This window comes from Carassius carassius, chromosome 47 (assembly GCF_963082965.1).
Source record: "Carassius carassius chromosome 47, fCarCar2.1, whole genome shotgun sequence".
NCBI classification, from domain to species: Eukaryota; Metazoa; Chordata; class Actinopteri; order Cypriniformes; family Cyprinidae; genus Carassius; species Carassius carassius.
In genome coordinates, this window is record NC_081801.1 from 3,030,490 (window position 1) to 3,053,345 (window position 22,856).

At 33.9% G+C, this 22,856-nt stretch overlaps 3 protein-coding genes across 3 annotated transcripts in view; 2 read left to right on the plus strand and 1 right to left on the minus strand.

Moving 5' to 3' along the window:
* LOC132130933 (calcium channel flower homolog) overlaps positions 1-22,856 on the minus strand; it is a 364,794-nt gene that overhangs the window by 193,150 nt on the left and 148,788 nt on the right. The window lies entirely within an intron of this gene.
* On the plus strand, positions 8,566-11,146 carry LOC132130725 (urokinase plasminogen activator surface receptor-like). The gene is made up of 5 exons (XM_059542519.1): positions 8,566-8,632; positions 8,711-8,815; positions 10,090-10,233; positions 10,472-10,582; positions 10,676-11,146. Exons 1-5 carry the CDS (start codon positions 8,584-8,586, stop codon positions 10,864-10,866), a joined length of 600 nt encoding a protein of 199 aa, XP_059398502.1. The 5' UTR covers positions 8,566-8,583; the 3' UTR covers positions 10,867-11,146.
* LOC132130730 (urokinase plasminogen activator surface receptor-like) lies at positions 17,642-19,109 on the plus strand. Its single transcript, XM_059542524.1, has 5 exons — positions 17,642-17,705; positions 17,791-17,895; positions 18,132-18,263; positions 18,476-18,586; positions 18,696-19,109. Exons 1-5 carry the CDS (start codon positions 17,660-17,662, stop codon positions 18,881-18,883), a joined length of 582 nt encoding a protein of 193 aa, XP_059398507.1. The 5' UTR covers positions 17,642-17,659; the 3' UTR covers positions 18,884-19,109.

The window sequence follows — 22,856 nt, forward strand, 5'->3', positions numbered from 1 at the left end:
TAGAGAAAGGTATCACTGAGGCAGATAACAAATGTCAGTAGACAGGGAGCATTTTAAAACGAGCATTCAAAAATTTAGATTTTCTTGAATTCATGCTGTGGAAATTCAAACAGAATACAGAAGACAACTACTGTGAAGCTAAAGAGGAGCGGAGCTACATTAGGTTGCCATCTGTGTTAGCCGGGACGTCCCCTATATTGGGCTTAATTGGTGTCTCATTCTAACCCCACTGACTGATGCAACAGTAGTTTATGACACTTGAGAATGATCCTTCTCTGCTTTCCTTCATCCTGCTGCACTGAATCCAGCAGCTCTTCACACAATGTACTAAATTTATACATTGTATTATCTCTGTAATATCTTTGGTGTTTGGCTGTGATGAACTGAAAAACATATGCATTTAAAAATAAATAAATATTGCATTATCTTTACTCTCGTTTCTATGTTAATTCTTTTATAAAGTTTTTATATGCAAAACATGAATTTTGTTAAATATTATTATTTAGTGTATTATAAATAAGCTATAAGGGCACAATAAGGACAAAATGATTTTAAAAATTAACTCTGGTAAATAAATTGCACACTCACTGAATATATTTTTTTATTTTCACAGAAAATGTTCAGGTATGGCAAATTAATGTGCTACTGAATCTATCTGTGATGGCAAATCAAAACAGATTCCAGATGTTTCTCCTGCTACGTTTGTAACATGTTAAATCTATCTTGCTATATTTTACTAAACAAAGCATTATGTGCATGGTTACTGTCATGCTGTAACAAACTCTAAAACAATCTTTGTGATTTGCTTTTTCATTTTGGAACTGTTGTTTATTGGTTTTGTTTATTGGTTGTTTATTTAGTTTGTTGGAACTGCATTTAGCATCATTTATCAGCAGGTGGCAGCAGGTAACAGAATAACACCTTTGCACTTGCTGATCTCAAACACCTGAAGACTATAGCTGAATGCATTTTACAGTTGTGGTGTATTGATATGTAGTCACTGTATTATATACAGTACACACAGATATACATGTCACATGTTTTTCCCCTTCCTTTCAAACAGTTCATCTTCCAAGTCTTTGGCACTAAATTGAAGGTTTTTCTTAAGTGCTCTGATCAAACATTTTCAGAATCAGAATCAGAAAGAGCTTTATTGCCAAGTATGCTTGCGCATACAAGGAATTTGTTTTAGTGACATAAGCTTCCAGTACACAGAGACAACAACACACAGACAAAAAAGTAAAAAATAAAAATAAAAATTTGGCAAATGAATAAGTGTATAAACAATTGTGCTATAAATGATAATGGAATAGGACTGAGTAAGATGCAGGGATGTACTAGGATGGAGGGGTAATAAATAAATATAAGGGTATTGCACATTTTTATTGCAAAAGCATAAGTGGGGAACATTAACTGTTCATGAGGTAGATTGCCTGGGGGAAGAAACTGTTCGTGTGCCTGACTGTCCTTGTATTTGCGGCTCTGAAGAGTCAGCCAGATGGCAAAAGTTCAAAGATGGGGTGACTTGGATGTGAGGGATCCAGAGTGATTTTCTGAGTCCTTTTCCTCACTCTGGATGTGTACAGTTCTTGGAGGGTGGGCAGGGGAGCACCAATAATCCTTTCAGCAGTCCGAACAATTCTCTGTAGTCTTCTGATGTCTGATTTTGTTGCTGAACCAAACCAGACAGTAATTGAAGTACACAGGACTGACTCAATGACGGCTGAGTAGAACTGTTTCAGCAGCTCCTGTGGCAGGTTAAACTTCCTCAGCTGGCGAAGGAAGTACAACCTTTGTTGGGCTTTTTTCACAATGGAGCCAATGTGATTGTCCCACTTCAGGTCCTGAGAGATGGTGGTTCCCAGGAATCTGAATGACTCCACTGCAGCCACAGTGCTGTTCATGATGGTGAGTGGGGAAAGTGCAGGGGGGTTTCTCCTAAAGTCCACAGTCATCTCCACTGTTTTGAGCGTGTTCAGCTCAAGGTTGTTAAGACTGCACCAGACAGCCAGCTGCTCAACCTCCTGTCTGTAAGCTTGTTCTCCTTGATGAAACTGATCTGTTTCTCCCACGCCTCAGAAGGTTTTCTGTGGCATAACACGTTTTCAAAGTATGTGTAGTGCTGCCAGCTGGCACAGGAACTTTCATTGTCTTGGACATTTTTGTGTCGCCATAGAATTTCTAATGATATAAAATAACTTTTCCATATATTTGTGAGAGCTCAAGCTGTTACACTTAGTTTAGTTTTGTCATAGAGTTTTCAAGATTAACTGTTTTTATTAAACAATTATTGAAACACAATGGTAAGTGTGTGCATTGTTAACTCTGATAATTTAATTTAATTTAATTCTTTAAAACTCTGAATCTTGAGACTTTTTAAAATGATTACTGGGGGCTTAAATCATTTTGATTGTAAGCGTATATATACAGTGTGTGTGTGTGTGTGTGTGTGTGTGTGTGTGTGTGTGTGTGTGTGTGTGTGTACACTACATGACCAAATTTAAGTCGCTATCTGGATTTAAGTAAGAAAATTATTAAGATTAATCATTATCGCAGTGACTATTATGTGTCTGGCATGCTGTGAGTTTTTTTTACCCTAATTGATCCAGTTTCCATGTCCAAATTCCAGAATGACAATGCCAAGACTAATCAGACTCAAATTGTGGGAAAAAAATATATATATATGCACACACACACACACACACACAAACACAGCACATACACAGAAAGAAAGAAACCACTTGTGGCTTCAGAAATTTCCAATAACCAGGTTGACAGAGAAAAACAACAGCAGTTGATAACAGACAACTGACAAGAACTGTAAAAACAAGATTCCTAAAATAAGTGTCAGTAAAATCACCAGCAACCTCCAAAAAGCTGTGATGATGGTCTCACAATCTACTGTTGACAGGATACTCTCCCAGCAGAATTACAGAGGCTACACAGCAAGATGCAAACATCTAAACAGCACCAAAATCTGAAAGGCCAAATTAGATTTAGAAAATAAATAAATAAAGTAAAATGGGCATTCATGGCTGCCTCTGGAAATGGCTCTTTCATCTTTACTGATGACTTAACAAATGATGTTGGCTGCAGAATGAATGCAAAGTACAAAAGCATCTTGTCCACCAATGTTCGAGGAAATGCCACCAGACTCATTTTTTCTCGGGGTCAGGATTTAAATCATATTTCCGACAGGTTTTGCATGACTGTACCCAACCTTTCATATGTTTTCCCTCATGCTGACACCCCAGTAGAGTATAGGACCAAAAGCATGTGAAGGTCTGAACACCACACGCCTGCTGAACACATTCAGAACTGTTTCAAACTCACAAAATATGACTGTACAGGCTGATTCAATTGAATTCAATTCAAGTTTATTTGTATAGCGCTTTTTACGATACAAATAATTACATAAATAAAGCAACTTTACAGAAAATTAAGTTTCTACAATATTTAGTAGTAGCTTATAAGTGGTGACTGTCAGTTTGTGTGCATATGACAGGATTTTTCAGAAAAATTAATACAAGACATATTCAGCCAGACGATGAACATTATTAACAGCAATTATAATACGATGCAGTCACACTTGTAGCAATATTTGTTAGTTCTGTTTGTTGATTCAGGGTTAGCATCATCTGAAGTCCTCTGAGGGGTTAATCCCGTGACCAAACATAGAAACAAATAGAGACATCATTAGCATAGCTGCTGATCCAACAAAGGTAAATTAATTCGTTTAGCCCAAGCTAAAGAATAAGAATGCTCATTTGATCAGATACAAATGCAGTCATAATTTAAGAGATACATTATTCAAATGCTTGGCGAAAGAGATGTGTTTTTAATCTAGATTTAAACAGAGAGAGTGTGTCTGAACCCCAAACATTATCAGGAAGGCTATTCCAGAGTTTGGGAGCCAAATGAGGAAAAGCTCTACCTCCTTTAGTGGACTTTGCTATCCTAGGAACTACCAAAGGTCCAGCGTTTTGTGACCTTAGGGTGCGTGATGGGTTGTAGCGTGGTAGAAGGCTAGTTAGGTACGCAGGAGCTAAACTATTTAGGGCCTTATAGGTAAGTAATGATAGTTTGTAACTGATACGGAACTTAATAGGTAGCCAGTGCAGAGACTGTAAAATTGGGGTAATATGATCATATTTTCTTGACCTGGTAAGGACTCTAGCTGCTGCATTTTGGACTACCTGTAGCTTGTTTATTGACGAAGCAGGACAACCACCTAGAAGTGCATTACAATAGTCCAGTCTAGAGGTCATGAATGCATGAACTAGCTTTTCTGCATCAGAAACAGATAACATGTTTCCTAGCTTGGCAATATTTCTAAGATGGAAGAATGCAGTTTTTGTAACATGGGAAATATGACTATCAAAAGACAAGTTGCTGTCTAATATAACACCCAGATTTCTGACTGTAGAAGAAGTAGCAGTACATCCGTCTAGTTGCAGATTGTAATCTACAAGATTCTGTGTGGTGTTTTTTGGTCCAATAACTAATATCTCTGTCTTATCCTAATTTAATAAGAGAAAATTATTGGTCATCCAATCTTTCACATTTTTAACACACTCTGTTAGCTTAGATAATTTAGAGGTTTCATCTAGTCTGGTTGAGATATATAGCTGAGTATCATCAGCATAACAGTGGAAACTAATTCCGGCTGGTCATATTCTTCCTCATCAGTCTCGTCATAATCAAATTTAAATAGCCAAAAGATGTGTCTACATACTTTTGGAAGGTGTGTACACCTACACTACAACTTCATTAAAATACCTCAATGATGTTTTGCCGGAACAGTTTTGACAATCAGAATCAACTGTGTGAAGTTTGTTATTCGAAATACTTTCATTTTCTTTGTTTGTTTGTTGTTTTTGTTTGTTTAACATTTCAGTTGTTCCAAGGAGCCTACATTTAAAGAGAAACTTGTTTTATACTTACATTGGAAGATTTTCAGAAAGATAAAAATGACATCAGTTCTGCCCTGCATTAACCCAGATTCATGAAGTTCTGGTTCTTCTAGCCAGACATGCAGTATGTGCAAACCAACCTCTGCAAATGATCCAGAATGCAGCAGCATCAGTGCCGCCGCTCCCTATACGCAGAGTACGCAGTCTGCGTAGGGCACCAACTCGAAGAGGGGGCACCATCCCAGTTGCTCAAAAAAAAAAAAAAAAAAAAAAACATGCGCCATTCTCCCATTGCTCGCACCTCATGTTTGCGGCTGAATGTTCATAATTGATGGATGGACATCTATGCCAGGGTAAAGGAAATCAGCAATCTGGCGCAGAGAAAAGAAAACTAAAGAAAATAAAAATAAAAAACAGGCATAAAGTTGGCTTGACGTTAGACGTTCGAGAGTCTCAAATTTAGGGACCGTCTCTAAAGTTACATGCGATATTTGAATACACTTTTCTAACGTCAGTAGTATTTAAGAATGATTTACAGTCATGAAAAGATCTGTAATAGTTCATTTAGGTATCAGCTATAATGCACAATTGAACTGAATATTTGATATTTATTAAAATAAACTGTAAATCATATGTAAATCATGCTACTTTTTCACATGGACATTTGAAGTGAAATTTGAAGCTCAATAGCATTTGAGGAGAAAGACTTGTAGTCATAAAACAATTGTAATGTGTTCATTTATTTTTTGTGTCAGCTACAATGCACACCTTATACATTTTTAATATATATTAAAATAAATTATAAATCATTATCACTTTCAGGCACATTCCTGTGAAAGTTTTTTTTTTTACCCATGGTTTTAACAATAACACCACAAATCATCGTTCTTGTAGCCATGGTAACTGCAAATTAACCATGGTTTTGTTACTTCAAATAATAATTTAAAAATAAGTATTAATATACTGTCATATTTTTGTTGTTGTTGCTATAAAAACAGACCTAAGCCATCAATTGCCTTTAAAATTACTTAAAATGCATTATATAAAAAACAATGATGCAATAATGATTGGTTAATAATAACACTGTTAAAAAACATAATGTAGGCAAATACAAAATAAACAATTTATGTACATGTTATTACAAATTCCTGCAAAGGGAGCCAAATGCCATGTAATTGCTGCTGTTACACTTACAGGAGAATCAAATCCTTGTTTAGGCTACTGACCAAACATTTAATTCAAATATTCACTTAATCTTTCATTTTTGGACACCTTTTTGCTATAGCTGACACAGCCTTTATAATTTCTTCAACAAAAAACTTGCATATCACAACCTTTACAAAAATAAACTATGGTTTTATCATAGTAAAACTGCTTAATTTTCTTTTGCATGATTTCTGAATGCTTGAGACTATAAAATAAATTAATCATGATAAAGTTATAGCCATAGGTAAATGTCAAGAGCTACAATTGTAATTTGTAAATAATACAATTTATTAATTTACTTTTTTTATTTGATTAAAGTTCTATTTTCACCCCTATATAGGTGTTTTTTCCATCATCATATTTGAGGAAGTGGGGCACAAAAATACAATCCTGCTTAGGGCACCCATTTGGCCAGCAGCGGCCCTGAGCAGCATTATACAAACAAACCAAAACCTAAAGAAGCATGAAAGTGATTTTAGGTTTTGTGAATTGCTCTAGAATGATAGCTTAGTCTTAAATGACTAAGTTGTTCTTTGCTCTAGTGTCACATTTAGGGTGTACTCAAAGTTTACTTGATCCGTGCCCAAGCATTTTACATCTTGCATTTCAAGCTTTTTTACCCGCAGATACCTGCTTACATTCCATTTCTTGTTTTGTTTCCACCACAGAATTTGTATATCTCAAAATTCTGACTTTATTTTCTCTGAATTCTAAGTTGCATCTAAAAATTTGTAAATTTTTCTCTAAATGCTGTTACATCTTGCAATTTTGACGTCTTTCTCTTAATTCTGAGAAATTATTTCCCCCGCCACAAAATAAAAAGAAATAAAAAAATGGCTTTTTATTTCAAAATTCACATTTTTTTCTTAATTGCGAGGTTATATTTTGCAATTTCATCTCACAATTCTGAAAAAAAGTCAGAATTACCTTTTTTTACTCAAAAAAAAAAGCTTGCATATTAAGGTGTTCTTGCTAATACAATTCCTACTGCCTAATTTATCATTTATGCAGCCGTCATTTAAACTAAATCGTGCTGAACATAACGAATGATATGGAGCCAGCTGATATGGAGGGAGAAATTTGCAGACTATAACTCAATATAACTCAATTATGTCCAAGTACTGTGTAGCCCAAAAAAAGTTGTATCAAAAGTAGGTGACTAACCTAGCAAAATGTAATGGTGCAGAGGTATAATGCATGTTTATACAGAATAAGCAGAACAGTAGAACACAAAAACACTTTGAATGGCCCTTAAACAGCAAGATATGATCAGAGGCCATAAAAAAGACAGAAACTCAACTGCTCAGAATGGACTGATAAACCAGCGAGAGGATTTTAATGAGAGATTAAAACAATCTTCAACATCTAATGCAATTTTTTTTTATTCCTGTTCAGTGTTTCTTTCTGTGAGTTGTTTCTTTCTAGCATTTGCTTGTTTTTCTCTGTGATGAGATGCAATTAAAAAGCAATTACAGCAGATTAAACATTAATTGAACAGAATTTTGGGGGTTAAACATGATTGGTTTGGTTCAGATCTTATAATTTGAGTGCACCATTAATATGTGTTTGCAGGTGTTCACAGGTAATACAAGTTTTGTCATTTAATGGGTTTGAGTGAAAAGAGAATGTAAACTATTCTTGACCTGGTTTCTCGATAAAATTCCATCATAACATCGATTAAACCTAAAGTTTTCTTAAGCAGCACCAAACGCTGACAGATAAGCAGTTCCAAAGAAACCACTGCAGAGGCAAAAAACAAGTCTGACCTGTATTTGCTTTTAATGAATTTAGTGATGCGATGCTGGTCTGGCTGGTGGATCAGCTTAGCTGAAAACAAATATGATGTCTTTTAATTAATGATCATAATATAAAACAAAATTAAATAAACTTTGAGAACAGCTGTTGTTATTTGTACTTGCTGGTACACCTATCATTTCAAAATGAAATATTAATTTTAAGTTATTTACACTGTTTTTGACAAGAACATTTTTGACAAGAAAATCAACAGGAATACTTAAAGGGATAGTTCACTCAAAAAATGAAAACTCTGTCATCATGTCGTTCCAAACCTAGTTGAAATTCTTATTTGTGCAGAACACCTACTAGAAGAAATAAAGTCATATATCTGGACCAATGTGAAGGTGAGCAAATGATGACAGAATTTCCATCTTTGGATGAAGCCTGGGAATTTTTCAAAACATCTGCAGAAGAAAGTCATACAGGTTTGGAACAACACAAAAGTGAGTAAATGATGACAGAATTGTATTTCTTTATTTTAAATCATTCTAAGTATAATCTACTTTCATACCAGACTCTCCATTCAAATGGGCAAGCAAATCATTTAATATCTCTGTTTTTTATTCATCTGAAAACATTCATTTTCTCATGAAGACCCACCCCTTTTGATAAGATATAAAATGAGAGCTGCAGCAGGCACGGTATCTCATTCACTTCCTCATCAAACATGGATCTGCACGTCTCAGTTTTTCTCCTGTTCATTCTTTTCACTGCAGGTAAATAACAGCTTGAGTTTCTATTCAAATACATATCACTAATGTCTCTCTCACTGTCTCTCTCTTTCATTATTAAAGGACACTCTCTCAACTGTAATCAGTGCCCAGGTGTGTCGAACCCTTGTGAAAAGATACCGTGTCCTGATGGACTTTCTAACTGCTTCGCTGCAACAGCATATGCAAGTAAGTCCAGTATGATGGATTAAAATATACGATTATAACTGACTGATGGAGATCCTGCTACATGTATATCTCAAACTGGTACTGTGACAGAGATAATGTAAATGCGGTTGAACGAGAACGTTTATTTTCTGGACAGAATTTATAATTGCATGCATGGAATGTTCAAAATGCATTACCAAAATACACAGATTGTACATCTAAGGATAGAGTCACCTCCAGTCCTGGATTTTTTTGGTGTCCTGTCCCCGACTGGAGCTGTCCCCGGAAATGACTCAAAACAATTATGAAATACACTGTGAAAGCCCGACCAATCCAGCCAGATGGAATTCAAATAATTATTATTATTTTCACCCACATATGAATAATTTAAGATATATACTTTAGCCATGAAGGACTTGGTTATCAAAAGAAAGCACATACTTTGTGGTCAAAATAGGTCAAAATGCTTAATAATATGCCTGATTAGGGCTAGAAAAGATACAAATTAAATAATCATAAACATAAAATTTTAAAGTTGTGATTACTGTTGGCTACTCACAGTTTCTGAAAATGTTAAATACAGTTAGAAAATAATTTACATTTTTGTTAAATACAGCTTTATTTATCGTACGTTCTCATATTTATTGGTTTATATTTCATCTGTTTTTGTAAAGCCATAAATATGCTATAATAGCCTACTGTTTTCATATGATATGATACTTTTTTTTTTTCATTTTGTGATTTTTGGTAAATTATATAAAAAAACTAGGATGAGTTTGATCCTCAAACATGACTGCAATTATTAATTATGATATTAATGTATGGAACCCACAACAATTCAAAAACATAAATATATTGTCCCCATTTTATAATTTGTAGATAATCAAAAGTGAGATTTCAGTGATATTTTGACCACCAAAGTAGGAAATAACCCCGGCTGTCATTTCAGAAATCTGGTCATGTTATCTAACATGAGTCTTAACTGATTAATTCCAGTCAAAAATTGCGATAAAAATCAATAACAGCGTGAACTTGCCAGGATAATTATATGATTTTAATGCACTTGGTGGAGGTAAATTTGTAAATGTAACTTTTTATTATTATTATTATTATTATTACAAAAAAAATCACTAGTTGTCATTATGTATTTCAAAGTTTTATCTTTTCTTTCTGTTTTGCAGCTCTGAGTCGATACATTATGGAAACTTTCTACTTTTCCAGATTGATTAATATATTTTCAGTCAATTCAACAAGCAGTTGAAATGGTCATTCTTGTGTTATTCATGTTTTTTTAGGTGCTTTAGGTGTCAGTTCCTCTTTAGTGACGGTTAAAAGCTGTGCTCCGGCTGGCTGTCCAAGTGGATCCATCAACCTCGGCAATATAAAACTGTCTTCTTACTGCTGTAGCACAGACCTGTGCAATGCCCAAGATTCACCAGGTATTGTACTTTACTGCAAACAGAACAGTTTCATGTTTCCAGAACACTTAAGAAAAAAGAAATTTAGGAGTGGGACTTGATTGTCTATTGGGGATTGTGACATCAATCTAAAAAGAAAGCTCTTTTAAAGTTAAATTTGATGAAAGACTTTTTTTTTTTTTTTTTTTTTTGGTACAATGAGCACCTATGACGTTGTTGCAGTAACAGCTTGAAAGCACATCTGTTTTTCCTCCTGTAGATCCCAGCACTAACGCTCCAAATGGAAAGACATGTTATTCTTGTGATGGACAGAGCTGCTCAAACATAATGACCTGTTCAGGGAGTGAAGACCGCTGCTTTAAAGCAACAAGTGAGAATCTGGAAAAGGATTTTCTCATATATGCTTGAGCATTCGATACAGCTGAAAGTTAAACTGACTCCGCCTGTGTTTTCTCTTCATCAGCAAGTTTCGGAGGCCAGTCAGTGGGTGTGAAAGGCTGTGTCTCAAAAGCCATTTGTGATGCCACATCTTTGATTCCTAATGTTCAGGGCATCTCGTGTTGTGAGGGGATCCTGTGTAACAGTGCTCAGAGTGTCACTCAGAGCTTCCTGTTCCTCTGCTGTTCTCTGCTCTCCTTCATCCTGCTGCACTGAATCCAGCAGATCTTCACATTCTGCAGCTGCAAAGGAAACATAATGTTGAAGTTCAAATATATAGCTCTTATTTTTTTCTAACTTTATTTGTGACTGTTATATCAAAGTTGTAGGAATATAGATTTGTAAGTGGTGTTAGTTCCTGAATATAGGCTCTAGAGGGCAGTGGATGAAGACGGTGTCAAGTTTGTATGTGGAGACAGCAGTGCTTCAGCAGATCTGGTGTGATGAACTGAAAAATATATACAGTTATAAAATAAAATATTTTATCATCTTGTTACACCTTGTTACAGGGTTACTTATTTATAATAATACTTGGAATGTAAGCATAAAATATGACATTTGTGTTATCATTTTGAGTCAGCGGAGTACAATAACTTGAAAGCAGCTGAACTACATTTACATTTATTCATTTAGCAGATGCTTTTATCCAAAGCGACTTACAATTGCTATATATGTCAGAGGTCACACGCCTCTGGAGCAACTAGGGGTTAAGTGTCTTGCTCAGGGACACATTGGTCGAATCACAGTGGATTCGAACCCAGGTCTCTCACGCCAAAGACGTGTGTCTTATCCACTGCACCAACACCACCCCACCCCTGCAAACCGGCATTTGGAAACCATGTCCATCGACCAGGTAAAGTGTTGCTTTAAAAGAATTGTTCACTCAAGTATGAATATTTGATGAAAATGTGCTCACCTTCAGACTGTCCGAGATGTAGATAAGTCTTCATTAGAACAGATTTGGACAAATTCAGCATCACCTGCTCACCAACGGATGCTCTGCAGTGAATGGGTGCCGTCAGAATGAGAATCCAAACTGCTGATAAAAACATCACAATAATCCACACCACTCCACTATTGCATAAATTATTGATCTAATAATCAACACTTTTTTTGGAGCAGATATCGAATAAAATAAGACAATATAAGAAAAGAAGATTGTTCAAATTATTGTTGAGATTTTTGTCAGAAGCTACTATTTTTCATGTCAGTACATCATTGCCTTGTTCATAAAACATCAAGGTTTTACATCATAAGAATCATATTTCTTATTCTTACCCAGAAATACAAAATGAAAGAAATAGTTAAAACTGAACACTATCTTGCTACTCAAGCTGTGTATGAACATGTGTGCGTGTGTGTGTGTGTGTGTATATATATATATATATATATATATATATATATATACACACACACACAATATATATATATATATATATATATATATATATATATATATATATATATATATATATATATATATATATATACATATATATATATATATATATACATATATATATATATATATATATATATATATATATATATATATATATAAATTATTATATATTAAATAAACAATAAGTACAATTTACTTAATTTTTCTTTTGCAGATATTTTTAAAGTAAAATTTAAGTATGGAATTTTGTAAAAACTGCTTAAATTCTGTAAGGAAATAAATACATTTAACATAGTCTGTTAGAATTTGATGAGTAATTTATTTTCTTTTAAGTTATTTTTGGGGCTTTTGTGCATTTGTATTTGTACAGTAGAGTGATGACAGGAAAGCTTTGGGTGAAGAAAGAGAAGCAGGATCTGAAACGAACCTCAAGGTGGGAATCGAACTTGAGTCTCGGTGAGCGCAGATGTAATGTTGACACACTCACAACAAATATAATGTTTACATATTTTAAGGTTGGTCATGGTTTGTAAACTTTACTCATGCAGGGCAGTGTTGAATAAACAAACATGCTATTTAAGTATGTGGTTCACTTACAAATAAACTTATGTAAATAAACAGCATATTATTTTCTTTACAAAAATATGTGTACTCAACACAGTTATTACCAAAATGAACAGAGAGACCTCAGTATGTTCCTCAATAGGTTGGTACATAAAAATCAGTGGATAGTGTTGGAATGGGTCATTCTGAGTAGAAAATGATCTCCAGATGTCACAAAACAGCAAGTTACTAAACCTAACAACAAAAGCAACCATAAAACAAAAACAATGTATAATTTATCCTTAATTATTCATGCCCCAGTGCATGATGGGAACAACAGGAACATATCTCTGATACTGTATTTACTTAAAGAATCCATGTAAACAAAACAAACAATTTCAAGAACTTATAAGTTTAAACTTTAATTTCTACAAACTTAAATTGACTATAGAATTTACTCTTTTTTTATTCTTGTCTGAACTAAATTATTTAATGTAGAAATTACATTTGTTTTTGCGTATTAGCCTTTACTTCACCACAAAATAATTTTTATAAGTGTTATGTGCCTGATCCAAATTATTGTTGACTTCTGTCAGCATTAAAAAAAAACTGATCTACAAGAATGTCACTATTCTACAACACATTCTTTACATTAGCAGAAGGTAATAAAGTAAGGTTTTAACCCCTTAAAAACCTTATTGTAAAAAAAAAAAAATCCTGCGCAATGTGCCAAGTAAATTGCATGCTGTTCTTAAACCACTTAAATGCATGGTTCTGGTATTAAGTAGCAAGAAATGGTGCAAGTCCAGTTTGCGAAACTAATGTCGCCAACTAGTCATCAGTCATCATCATAGTTCTGGTGTCTTTTGAAAGGTGATATTCTGAGGCTTGCTCCTGAACAGAACAAACCTCAGAATCACTGTCTTACTAGTACTGAGTAATACAACCTTCAATAGAACTTTTAGGACACTTAGGAGGGAATTATTTTATTTTTTGTAAACCGATACCTGCAGATGGCTGGGAGCTATTAGCTGATATAATCATAGCATGAACCCTTGTTGGCAGACTGACAAAGACACTGATTCTACCGTCTGTGTTGATTGTATCTTAAAATAGTTTGAATCAAATTACAAAAATCTCAACCTTCCAAAGATATGGGACTTTTTTTGTTGTTGTTTTAGTTTTTTGAGTTTTTTTATGTCATGAAGATCACCCTCAAAAACATGCAGTGTCCCGCAGACGGTGGAATGCTTTTTATGAACAGATTTATAAGTCACTTAATCATATATTTAGAAGATGCACAATCATGACCAAAAGTTTTGGCAGTGACATAAATGTTGTGTTTTGTAAAGTTTGCTGCTCCAGCTGTTGTGGTGTCCATTCACATTGTTTTTAGATTATTGTGTAGAGTGATCAAATTAGTTTTAATCATTGCTAAAAGCTTAATTGGACAACATTTTTTACTTTTCACAAAAAAACGAAAAAACAACAACAAAAAATTCATAGTTTTTTGATCCTGACACAAAATGACCAGCTAACATTAACTGACTAATCATATCAGCAGCACATGTTAAAATGTGACTCCTAGTCAGGTAAAATCACTTTCATACTTAATAGACTGTAAGAGCAGACTGATTGCTAAAAAAGGAGGAAAGAAGCACTCCCAATCATTGTGTTCTTGTTAGCAATGTTTAACTCCAAAGAAACACATGCAGCCATCATCGCTTCGCATCAAAATGGCCTCACATGCAAGGAAATTGCTACAAAGAATATTGTACCTGAAAGAACCATCATCAAGAAACTAGAAAAGAGGTTCATAATTAAATCTCTTATAAATCATGAATCGGTTAGTCGTGACTGGCAATGCTTGGAGTGAACTGAAGCGCACAGCTTGAGCAGAAAAGCAAAACTACTGTTCAGGGTTTCAAGTGCAGGTCAGTTTCATCTGTAAAGATGCTAGTGTAGTTTAGTCTTTGTTTACTTAGTTAAGCAGCAGCAGCCCATTGCTCACCATCACTCAAAACTGTATAAAGGAAATCGTTATCTATTGTAATGTTACAGTAGTAATTTAGCTGACAAATAATCATATTTTATAATAGGTTTAGGGGGAGCTAGGGCAGAAAACAACACCACCCTTACGAAAAACATGAAAAAACATGGTTACTGTACTTGGTACCAAAACATGGTTATTATAATAAAAGCATGGTAAATTTTTATTAGGGAAAAGCATGACTCATGTTCAGTATTATGATTTTTCTATAAAGATATTGTAGTGATGTACTCATTTTGACATGTTGACAATTTAGAAAGTGTAGTTTTGTTAAATCATGCGTATTAATGTCGTAAGAGAGGAAGAAAAATGAAAGTGATGGTGCTGTTCAGGAGAGAACTTTTAATTATTTTGCATGTCCCCAACCTAATGATTTAAACCTTTTTTTACTGTATGTGAGGTCCATGCAAAAAATAGGTTTGTCCATGTTTCAGAATTTGTTGTGGGTGTATGAGAGTGAGATTTCCTGGTATGAAATTTTATTCCTAGTCCGCCCCTCATGGATATTAATAGAGCAGACATGTGGTTTCATTTACTACACATAGGCCTACTGAAGCTTGCAGTGTTTTCAGCTTCTGCCACCTCAATAGGTGCACAGTGCGATTCATCATGGTGAGACTCATTAAATTGAAATATGCAATAAACATACATTTTACAACATTATATGTAACATACAACCCTAAAAAACATAAAAGATAAAAAAAAAAGAAGAAACATAGTTATTTCAAAGAAAAAACATAAAATTCAAACAAAATTTGAAATGCAATGCAAAGAATTTTGGTAACGTCAGTTTACGGTTTTCCCTGTAAATCTTACAGGAAATTACCATTAAACATCTTTTTACCGTTAAAATCACAGTAATTTTCACAGTGTATTTTCTTCCCAAACCCATTGTTAAATGCAGTGTTTCCTGTAGTTATGCAAATATTTTTTTCAAAAATAGTATCAGTAAACAATTTCTTATGATTTTAAATCTGCATTGAACTTCAGATCAATCTCAAACTAAAAGGCAGTTTTAAAGTCAGATTTTGTGGTGGATGTGTTCAGATTTGATCATCTTAATTCAAGTCATCAAGGATTTTGAAAGTCTGATGGTGTAAAAGTTTAAATGATTAATAGTTGCATTTTTCTACATTTAGAAATGTAATCAAAAAGTAATCAAAAGTAATCCGTTACATTACTTTAAGAAAGAAATTGAAAAAGTTACACTACATTACACTAATACATTTTAAATAGGGTAACTTGTAATCTGTAACCTATTACACTTCCAAAGTAACCTTTCCCACACTGCTAGCAAGCGCCAGGACGTCTACTCCTGAGGAGTCAGCTACAGAATCGTGTCTCCAGCATAATCATGTCTTGGGACATCTGGAAAATCGATTATTCGGAGAAGAAAAGGTGAACACTATCATGAGTCCTGTGTTGGGCCAGCAGTGAAGCCTCCTGAGACCATTCATGTGTGAGGTTGCTCTTTAACCAAGGGAGTGGGCTCTCTCATAATTCTGCTCAAAAACACTGCCAGGAATAAAGAATGGTATCAAATGACCTACAAAAGTGACTTCTTCCAACGATCCATGAGCAATTTGGTGATCCGTGCTTTTTCCAGCGGAGCACCATGTCACAAAGCAAGAATGAGAAAGAAGTGGCTCAAAGATCATTACATTGAAATTTTGGATCCCAATCCCATAGAGAACCGGTGGTCAGTCCTCAAAAAGCGAGTGAACAAGCAGAAGCCCACAAATTATGATCAACTCTGAGAACTAGGCAAGGATGGATCACCATCAGTCAGGATTTGGCCTAGAAGCTAATATCCAGCATGCCAGAGCAATTAGCAGAGGTTATGAAGAACGAGGGTCAACAATGTAAATATTGACTCAATATATTTTTTTGCCAATAAAAGTCTTTAAAACGTATGATATGCTCATCATTGTTTTTCAGTATACCATAGAAACCTGTGGAAAAATTATCTTCAAATTCTGAAGTGGCAAACTTTGCAAGGCACAAAATGTATGTCACTGACAATACTTTTGGCCATGACTGTATTATTAATGGCATTATTTCTTACCATGGCTTAACACATCTAAACCTTTACACTAGCACATTCAGCAGTACACTTTCACCATATTTAAAGGACAATAACGGTATGAAATTACATATTATAAAATGTACTTAAGTCCTGCTTAAGTGGGTCAAAAAACACTATAAAGTTTAACTAATTGCATTTTATATACATTTAAAGAATAATAAATGTGTATTTGATTCCAGTTAACATGCAAGTCCAGAAAATACATTCAGTTTGTACAGTACATGTTATGTACATAATAAGTACTCTTTTTGAAATTGAAATCTTTTTGATGAGGAAAAGGTTTACACACACATTTTAGTCAAGTACTCAAAACTCAAAAATTTGATTAATTTCATACTGTAATAGACTTGCGACTTAAATGACAGTCTGATTTGTTCTTTGGTCTTGTGTCAAATTTAAGTTGAGTTTCATGTGGATTACCTTCAAGAAAAAAATGACATGACAATTAATGACTTTAAAAACATCCATGCTGTTTCCTGCGTATTCCTACTAAGTTCTAATTCCTTACTCAATTTTATAATTAAAGGGTTTCATTACAATTCAAGACAAACATGTCTCTTTGAGTGAAAGAGAATGGGAACTATTACTGGCCTACGTGGTTTTGTCAATCATGTTAAAGTTGGTCATACCATAAACATTTGTGTATTGAGATGAAGTCTACAATCAAGTTTGAGGAAATATTTTTTTTTAATTAAACTGTAACTAAACGAGTTTGACCTGTATGAACAACATTGGACCCATTGGTCATTGGTCAATGTATGGAACGCAGAAGAAATAAGTCATACTTAAATACAGTATGTAATTTCATAAGGGTGAGAAAATGAGAGAATGCATATTTTCTGGGTGAAATTTCCGCATTTCCCCGTCTGATGAACTATAAAATGAGTTCTGAAACAAGCACGTTATCTCATTCACCTCCTGATCAAAGATGGACCTGCAAATCTCAGTTCTTCTGTTCGTCCTATTTACTGGAGGTACAAAATATAAATAATTTCGGTAATGTTACTGGGTACAAATTAGATGTCTCTCTCTCACTGCCTCTCTTTTTGATTATTAAAGGACACTCTCTCGACTGTTATGACTGCTCAAATCCGATGAGTTCCTGTGACCAGAGCAAACAGTGTACCAGTGAATTTACCAACTGCTTCAGTGCAACAGCTACTGGTAAGTCCCGTGTAATGTTCTCATAACTGACTGAATTCTATTCTGGACAGAATTTATAATTGCACTCTTAGAATGTTCTATATTACTGAAATCATTACGATAATAGAATTTGACATTTAAAAAGAAAAATTGTCTAAAAATAAAAATTAACACTAAATGTAAATAAATATAAATAAACTTCTAATCAAAATATTGTTTAGTTGAGCTGCTCATTCCTGTATCACTTGTGTTTTCAGTCAACAGTACTACAGTGAAGTTTAAAAGTTGTGCTCCATCTGTCTGTCCAAGTGGATCCATCAACCTCGGCATTGGAAGAATCTCTACTCTGTGCTGTAACACTGATCTCTGTAACAAACAAGATGCTCCAGGTATTGTACTTTAATGTAATAGAGTGGTTTATAGAACATTTAACAAGAAAAAAATCAGATGGAACTATATTTTCTATTAGGAATGTGACGTCAAACAAAAACAAAAGTTTTACAGGCAAAGCGAAATGTTACTTTTTAATAAATACATTTTACAATGAGGATCTAAAATGTTGTGTGCACAATAAGACCAGACCCCATTTTCCCTATTGTAGATCCCAGCACTAACACTCCCAATGGAAAGAAATGTTACTATTGTGATGGGAATAGCTGCTCAAACACAGTGAGCTGTTCAGGGACTGAAGACCGCTGCTTTAATGCAACAGGTGAGAATCTGGAAAAGAAACAAGATTCATTATCTTACACACATCGCATGTACCAGTGGCCAACTTGTCTCTGACTCAAAACTGTTTTCTTCTTCAATCTTTTCATCAGTGCCTGGAGTCCAGTCACAGGGTTTTAAAGGCTGTGTCTCTAAATCTCTTTGTGATGCCACACAACTGGTTCCTGGTGTAGAAAGTGTCTCGTGTTGTGAGGGGGACCTGTGTAACGGTGCTCAGAGCGTCACTCAGAGCTTCCTGTTCCTCTGCTGTTCTCTGCTCTCCTTCATCCTGCTGCACTGAATCCAGCAGATCTTCACATTCTACAGCTGCAGCAAAGATACAACATGATGTGCTTTACAATTATCTCTGAACTGTCTTTGATTTGGTGTGATGAATCTAAAATGATATACTACCAGTAATTGAAATATATTCATCGTCTACACAAAATTAAGATTTTGAAATGCATTACTTTATATTCACTGTATATTTACTCGACTCATAAAGCTTGTGTCACCTCTGTACTATCTGTGATTTTGTGTGATAAATTAAAAAATGTGAACAAAATCAGATTTATTGAAATAAATACATAGCCCTATGTATTTAATGAATACACCATTTTTTTCTTGGTTTATTTTCAATAAAGCTTACAATGCATGCATAAGACATGACATTTATTCATTTGTTCTATACTATTAATAAAAGGGCATTATTATCTATTACAATTATTTATAAAGAGTGTACTTCTTCCATACTACTGGCTGATGATATGCTTTTAATTGCTGATCTCTTGAGAGCAGGGTCAGTCATAGCTCATAAACATAATTTAACTAGATAATGTTTAATGAAAAACTTTGATACTAATGTGTCTGAAAGCTTGAAATTTGAAGGTTTTACTCAGAAATCTAAAAAAAGTCAATCAGACTATATTAGACTCCTTCAGCAGGACCAGATAATGACAGGTTATAACCCCTTGGAAGACTGTCAAAAGATTTATAAAACTGATCTGAAATTCTCAAATATGTTGATTAAAATTTAACAAAATATTGAGTCAAAAATGAATTTTACTATTAAATACTATTAAATAATAGACAACATTTTTGACAAAACTTGTCCAACAACTCAGACAATCTCTCTAGTGATATTCAGAGATTTTATTAAGTTGGATAAGTTATTTATTATTGTGATATTTACAAAACCACTAAATATATATATTTTTAAATCACTAAATTTTTTTTTTTTCTAAGTGTAGACAAAAAGTTTTTAAAAAAATTGTTAAATCAACTAAGTGGGCAAATTTAATAATTTGCTCTTAAATATTTTACAGGTATAGTGTTTTAAACACAGTATGATGTTTTTATTGGTTTTTAAAGAAATTGTATTTTGTACAGGTATGTGATAATCAGTGATAAATCTGCCACATTTAAAAATGTATTACATATTAGATAAAATACTAATTTTAATCATTTATATTTTATTTACTTTTTAAATGTTTGTATACCTTAATACAACTTTTCTGCCCACGCACAGAATTTTGCATAGCAGCTGATTTTTAAGGAATTTTTTTTTTTTTTTTTTTTAATATGCAAGAGAAAAATCCTTTGACCACTGAATGTTTTCAGCTCTGTCAATCAGTCATAGGACCAATCACAAAAATGTCATCTTAACTGTTTTATCTATTCATTTTAGATGAGAAAGCTTTCATACATAAGAAAACATTCAGCAAGTTTAAATCGACATTCCCAGCTTTCGTTAAAGCTTTTTTCCGTGTAAACATGGACTTCTCAGTGTGTTTGGGTGTGGCTGTGATGATATCTGTCAGGTCATGTGTTGAGATTAATTTTCTGTTTCTACCCCATCACAACATTTCCTTAAACATCGGTCAAAATTATGCAAAATCACATGCGAGAAGACAAAAGGTTGATTGTGGTATAACACAAAGATCAAAGAATTAAATGTAACATGGAATACATTTTTAAAATGTTGCAGGTTTATGTAGCTGATTATCACTTATAAAATACAACATTTTATTTATATACAAAGACCGCTGCTTTAATGCAACAGGTGAGAATCTGGAAAAGGAAGAAGGGGATTATCTCTTTTGTATTTGAGCTTTTGATACAGTTCACATACCAATTTCAGTACTTTTATGTCACTTTCACTCGTGAAGCCACTTTTTTTCTTTCTTTTAATCAGGGACTTATGGAGATGTGTTTAACAAAGACTGTGTCTCTGAATCTATTTGTGAATCTAACATTCATTCCTGTCATTCTGAATTTAACATGGCAAACCTGTGTAATGGTGATGAGGTCACCCAGAGCTCCATCCAGAGCACCACAGAGAGCACCACTCATAGTACTAACGGTGCTCAGAGCGTCTCTCAGAGCTTCCTGTTCCTCTGCTGTTCTGCTCTCCTTCATCCTGCTGCACTGAATCCAGCAGATCTTCACATTCTACAATCAGACACACTGCACTGAATATATGGCTTAAAGGGATAGTTCACCCAAAAATGAAAAATACCCCATGATTTACTCACCCTCGAGCCATCCACCTGACCTAGGCATAGTGTAAGCTCAGGTGAGAATGTGCTAGTTTTGCGAAAACAAAGTTTTGTTTACAGGAGTACTTTTAATGATGAATGTATGAACTGAATTTGACTCCTGTTAGACTATTGAATCTCAACAGCCATTCAGTGCCATTATAAAACGTGGAAGAGACAGAACATTTTTCAGTATAACTCTGAATATAAAGAAGAAGAAAGTCATATGGCTTGATGGTGTGTAAGGGTAATTTTCATTTTTTTGAGGTGAACTATCCCTTTAAGTTTTTCTCTCTAAATGACATGTTGGACCATGTTGTGATGAATCTTTAACAAATTACATAATCTGATTAATTGTAAGAAATATATACAGTATCACCTTTAGATTTATTCTGGGTTTATTTTCAATAAAGCTTATAAATGCATGTATAAGACAAGAAATTTGTTCAGAGGACATTATCTATTATACATTAATTAATTTATAATTAATAAGACCTGAACTACTTTCACTCTATTAAAATATGTAATTAAGTTATTAGCCGAGTGATATATTTTTGATTGGCAATATCTAGAGACCAGGGTCAATAATAGCTGACACAATGCTGATATTTACAACATAATTTAATTAGATAAATAAAGACTGGTGATGACAAACTTTTATACTGGCTAACTGATATTTTAACATGGTTTAAAATAAAGTTTAAAAATAACAAACACCAAATAAAAATAAAAATAGCACCATTAAAATAACAAACACATCATATTAGACTACTCTAGACAACATCAGTGCTGTTTGCTGGGAGTTACCGTATTTTTTATTACCATATTTTTAGTATGCATTTACATGTTGCTAGCATGTTTTAGTATATTGTAAATGTTGCTCATCTAATAAGTTAGGCATCATTTACCAGCAGGCGGCAGCAGATGATCTCTTGTACCAACAACACCTTTACATTTGTGGAAGCTACAAGCTGAACAACTGAAACAAACTGGCTTCAAGCCAAAAACTCTCAATCTTCTCAACTCCCCTGGTGACTGACTATGCTTATTGATTGGCCTGACTGATATTAGTCAGCAGATCAATAAATGGATTAAGACTGTTGTAGAAAATGTAATTAGTTTTATCAGAGGATGCAAAGATCAAATGATTACCATTATGTGTGTTTGAGCTCTTATCTAATCATGTGCATTTGACGTGATAATAATATTAACATATTTTACTAAAGAAATCAAAGTGGTTCTTTGTTTCTCTTGTACAAGCAAAATCAAAACACAGAATCCAAGCTACTGTGTGATCAATAAGAGTATATCAGATATTTTTAGTGCAGCTTATTTAAATCTAGAGTGAGTTCCACATTTAATCAATAACTGAACTTTGACTGTCCCATTCTGAGAAAAATGACCCAACATATCAGCAGCACTGACCGTGACTGAGTGACAGCTGCAGTGGGGGGGGGGGGGGGGCATAATTGCTAAATAAAAAAGATTTATATTCTGGATGCCATCAAAGGGGAAATGTAGTTCATAAATAAGTAGATATTGCATTCAAATATGTTCTATTAGGTTTAAGGTGTGCAAAATTGCATGTAACAAAAAATAAATAATAGACTAAAACAAAGAAAAACATAAAAATGTTAAGAAAATATAAACAAAAAGTATGAATATAGCTTAAGGAAGAATGCTAAAAAAATATATCGTAAAAAAATCTGAAAAAAAATTACGATTTTAAACTTACAC

Excerpts from the sequence above, each read along its gene's own strand:
- LOC132130725 (XM_059542519.1), top strand. The coding sequence starts at position 8,584 with ATGGATCTGCACGTCTCAGTTTTTCTCCTGTTCATTCTTTTCACTGCA. Across the intron at positions 8,816-10,089 it reads CGCTGCAACAGCATATGCAA|GTGCTTTAGGTGTCAGTTCC; the intron begins GTAAGTCCAGTA and ends ATGTTTTTTTAG. Across the intron at positions 10,583-10,675 it reads CCGCTGCTTTAAAGCAACAA|CAAGTTTCGGAGGCCAGTCA; the intron begins GTGAGAATCTGG and ends TCTCTTCATCAG.
- LOC132130730 (XM_059542524.1), top strand. The coding sequence starts at position 17,660 with ATGGACCTGCAAATCTCAGTTCTTCTGTTCGTCCTATTTACTGGAG. Across the intron at positions 17,706-17,790 it reads GTTCGTCCTATTTACTGGAG|GACACTCTCTCGACTGTTAT; the intron begins GTACAAAATATA and ends TGATTATTAAAG. Across the intron at positions 17,896-18,131 it reads CTTCAGTGCAACAGCTACTG|TCAACAGTACTACAGTGAAG; the intron begins GTAAGTCCCGTG and ends TTGTGTTTTCAG.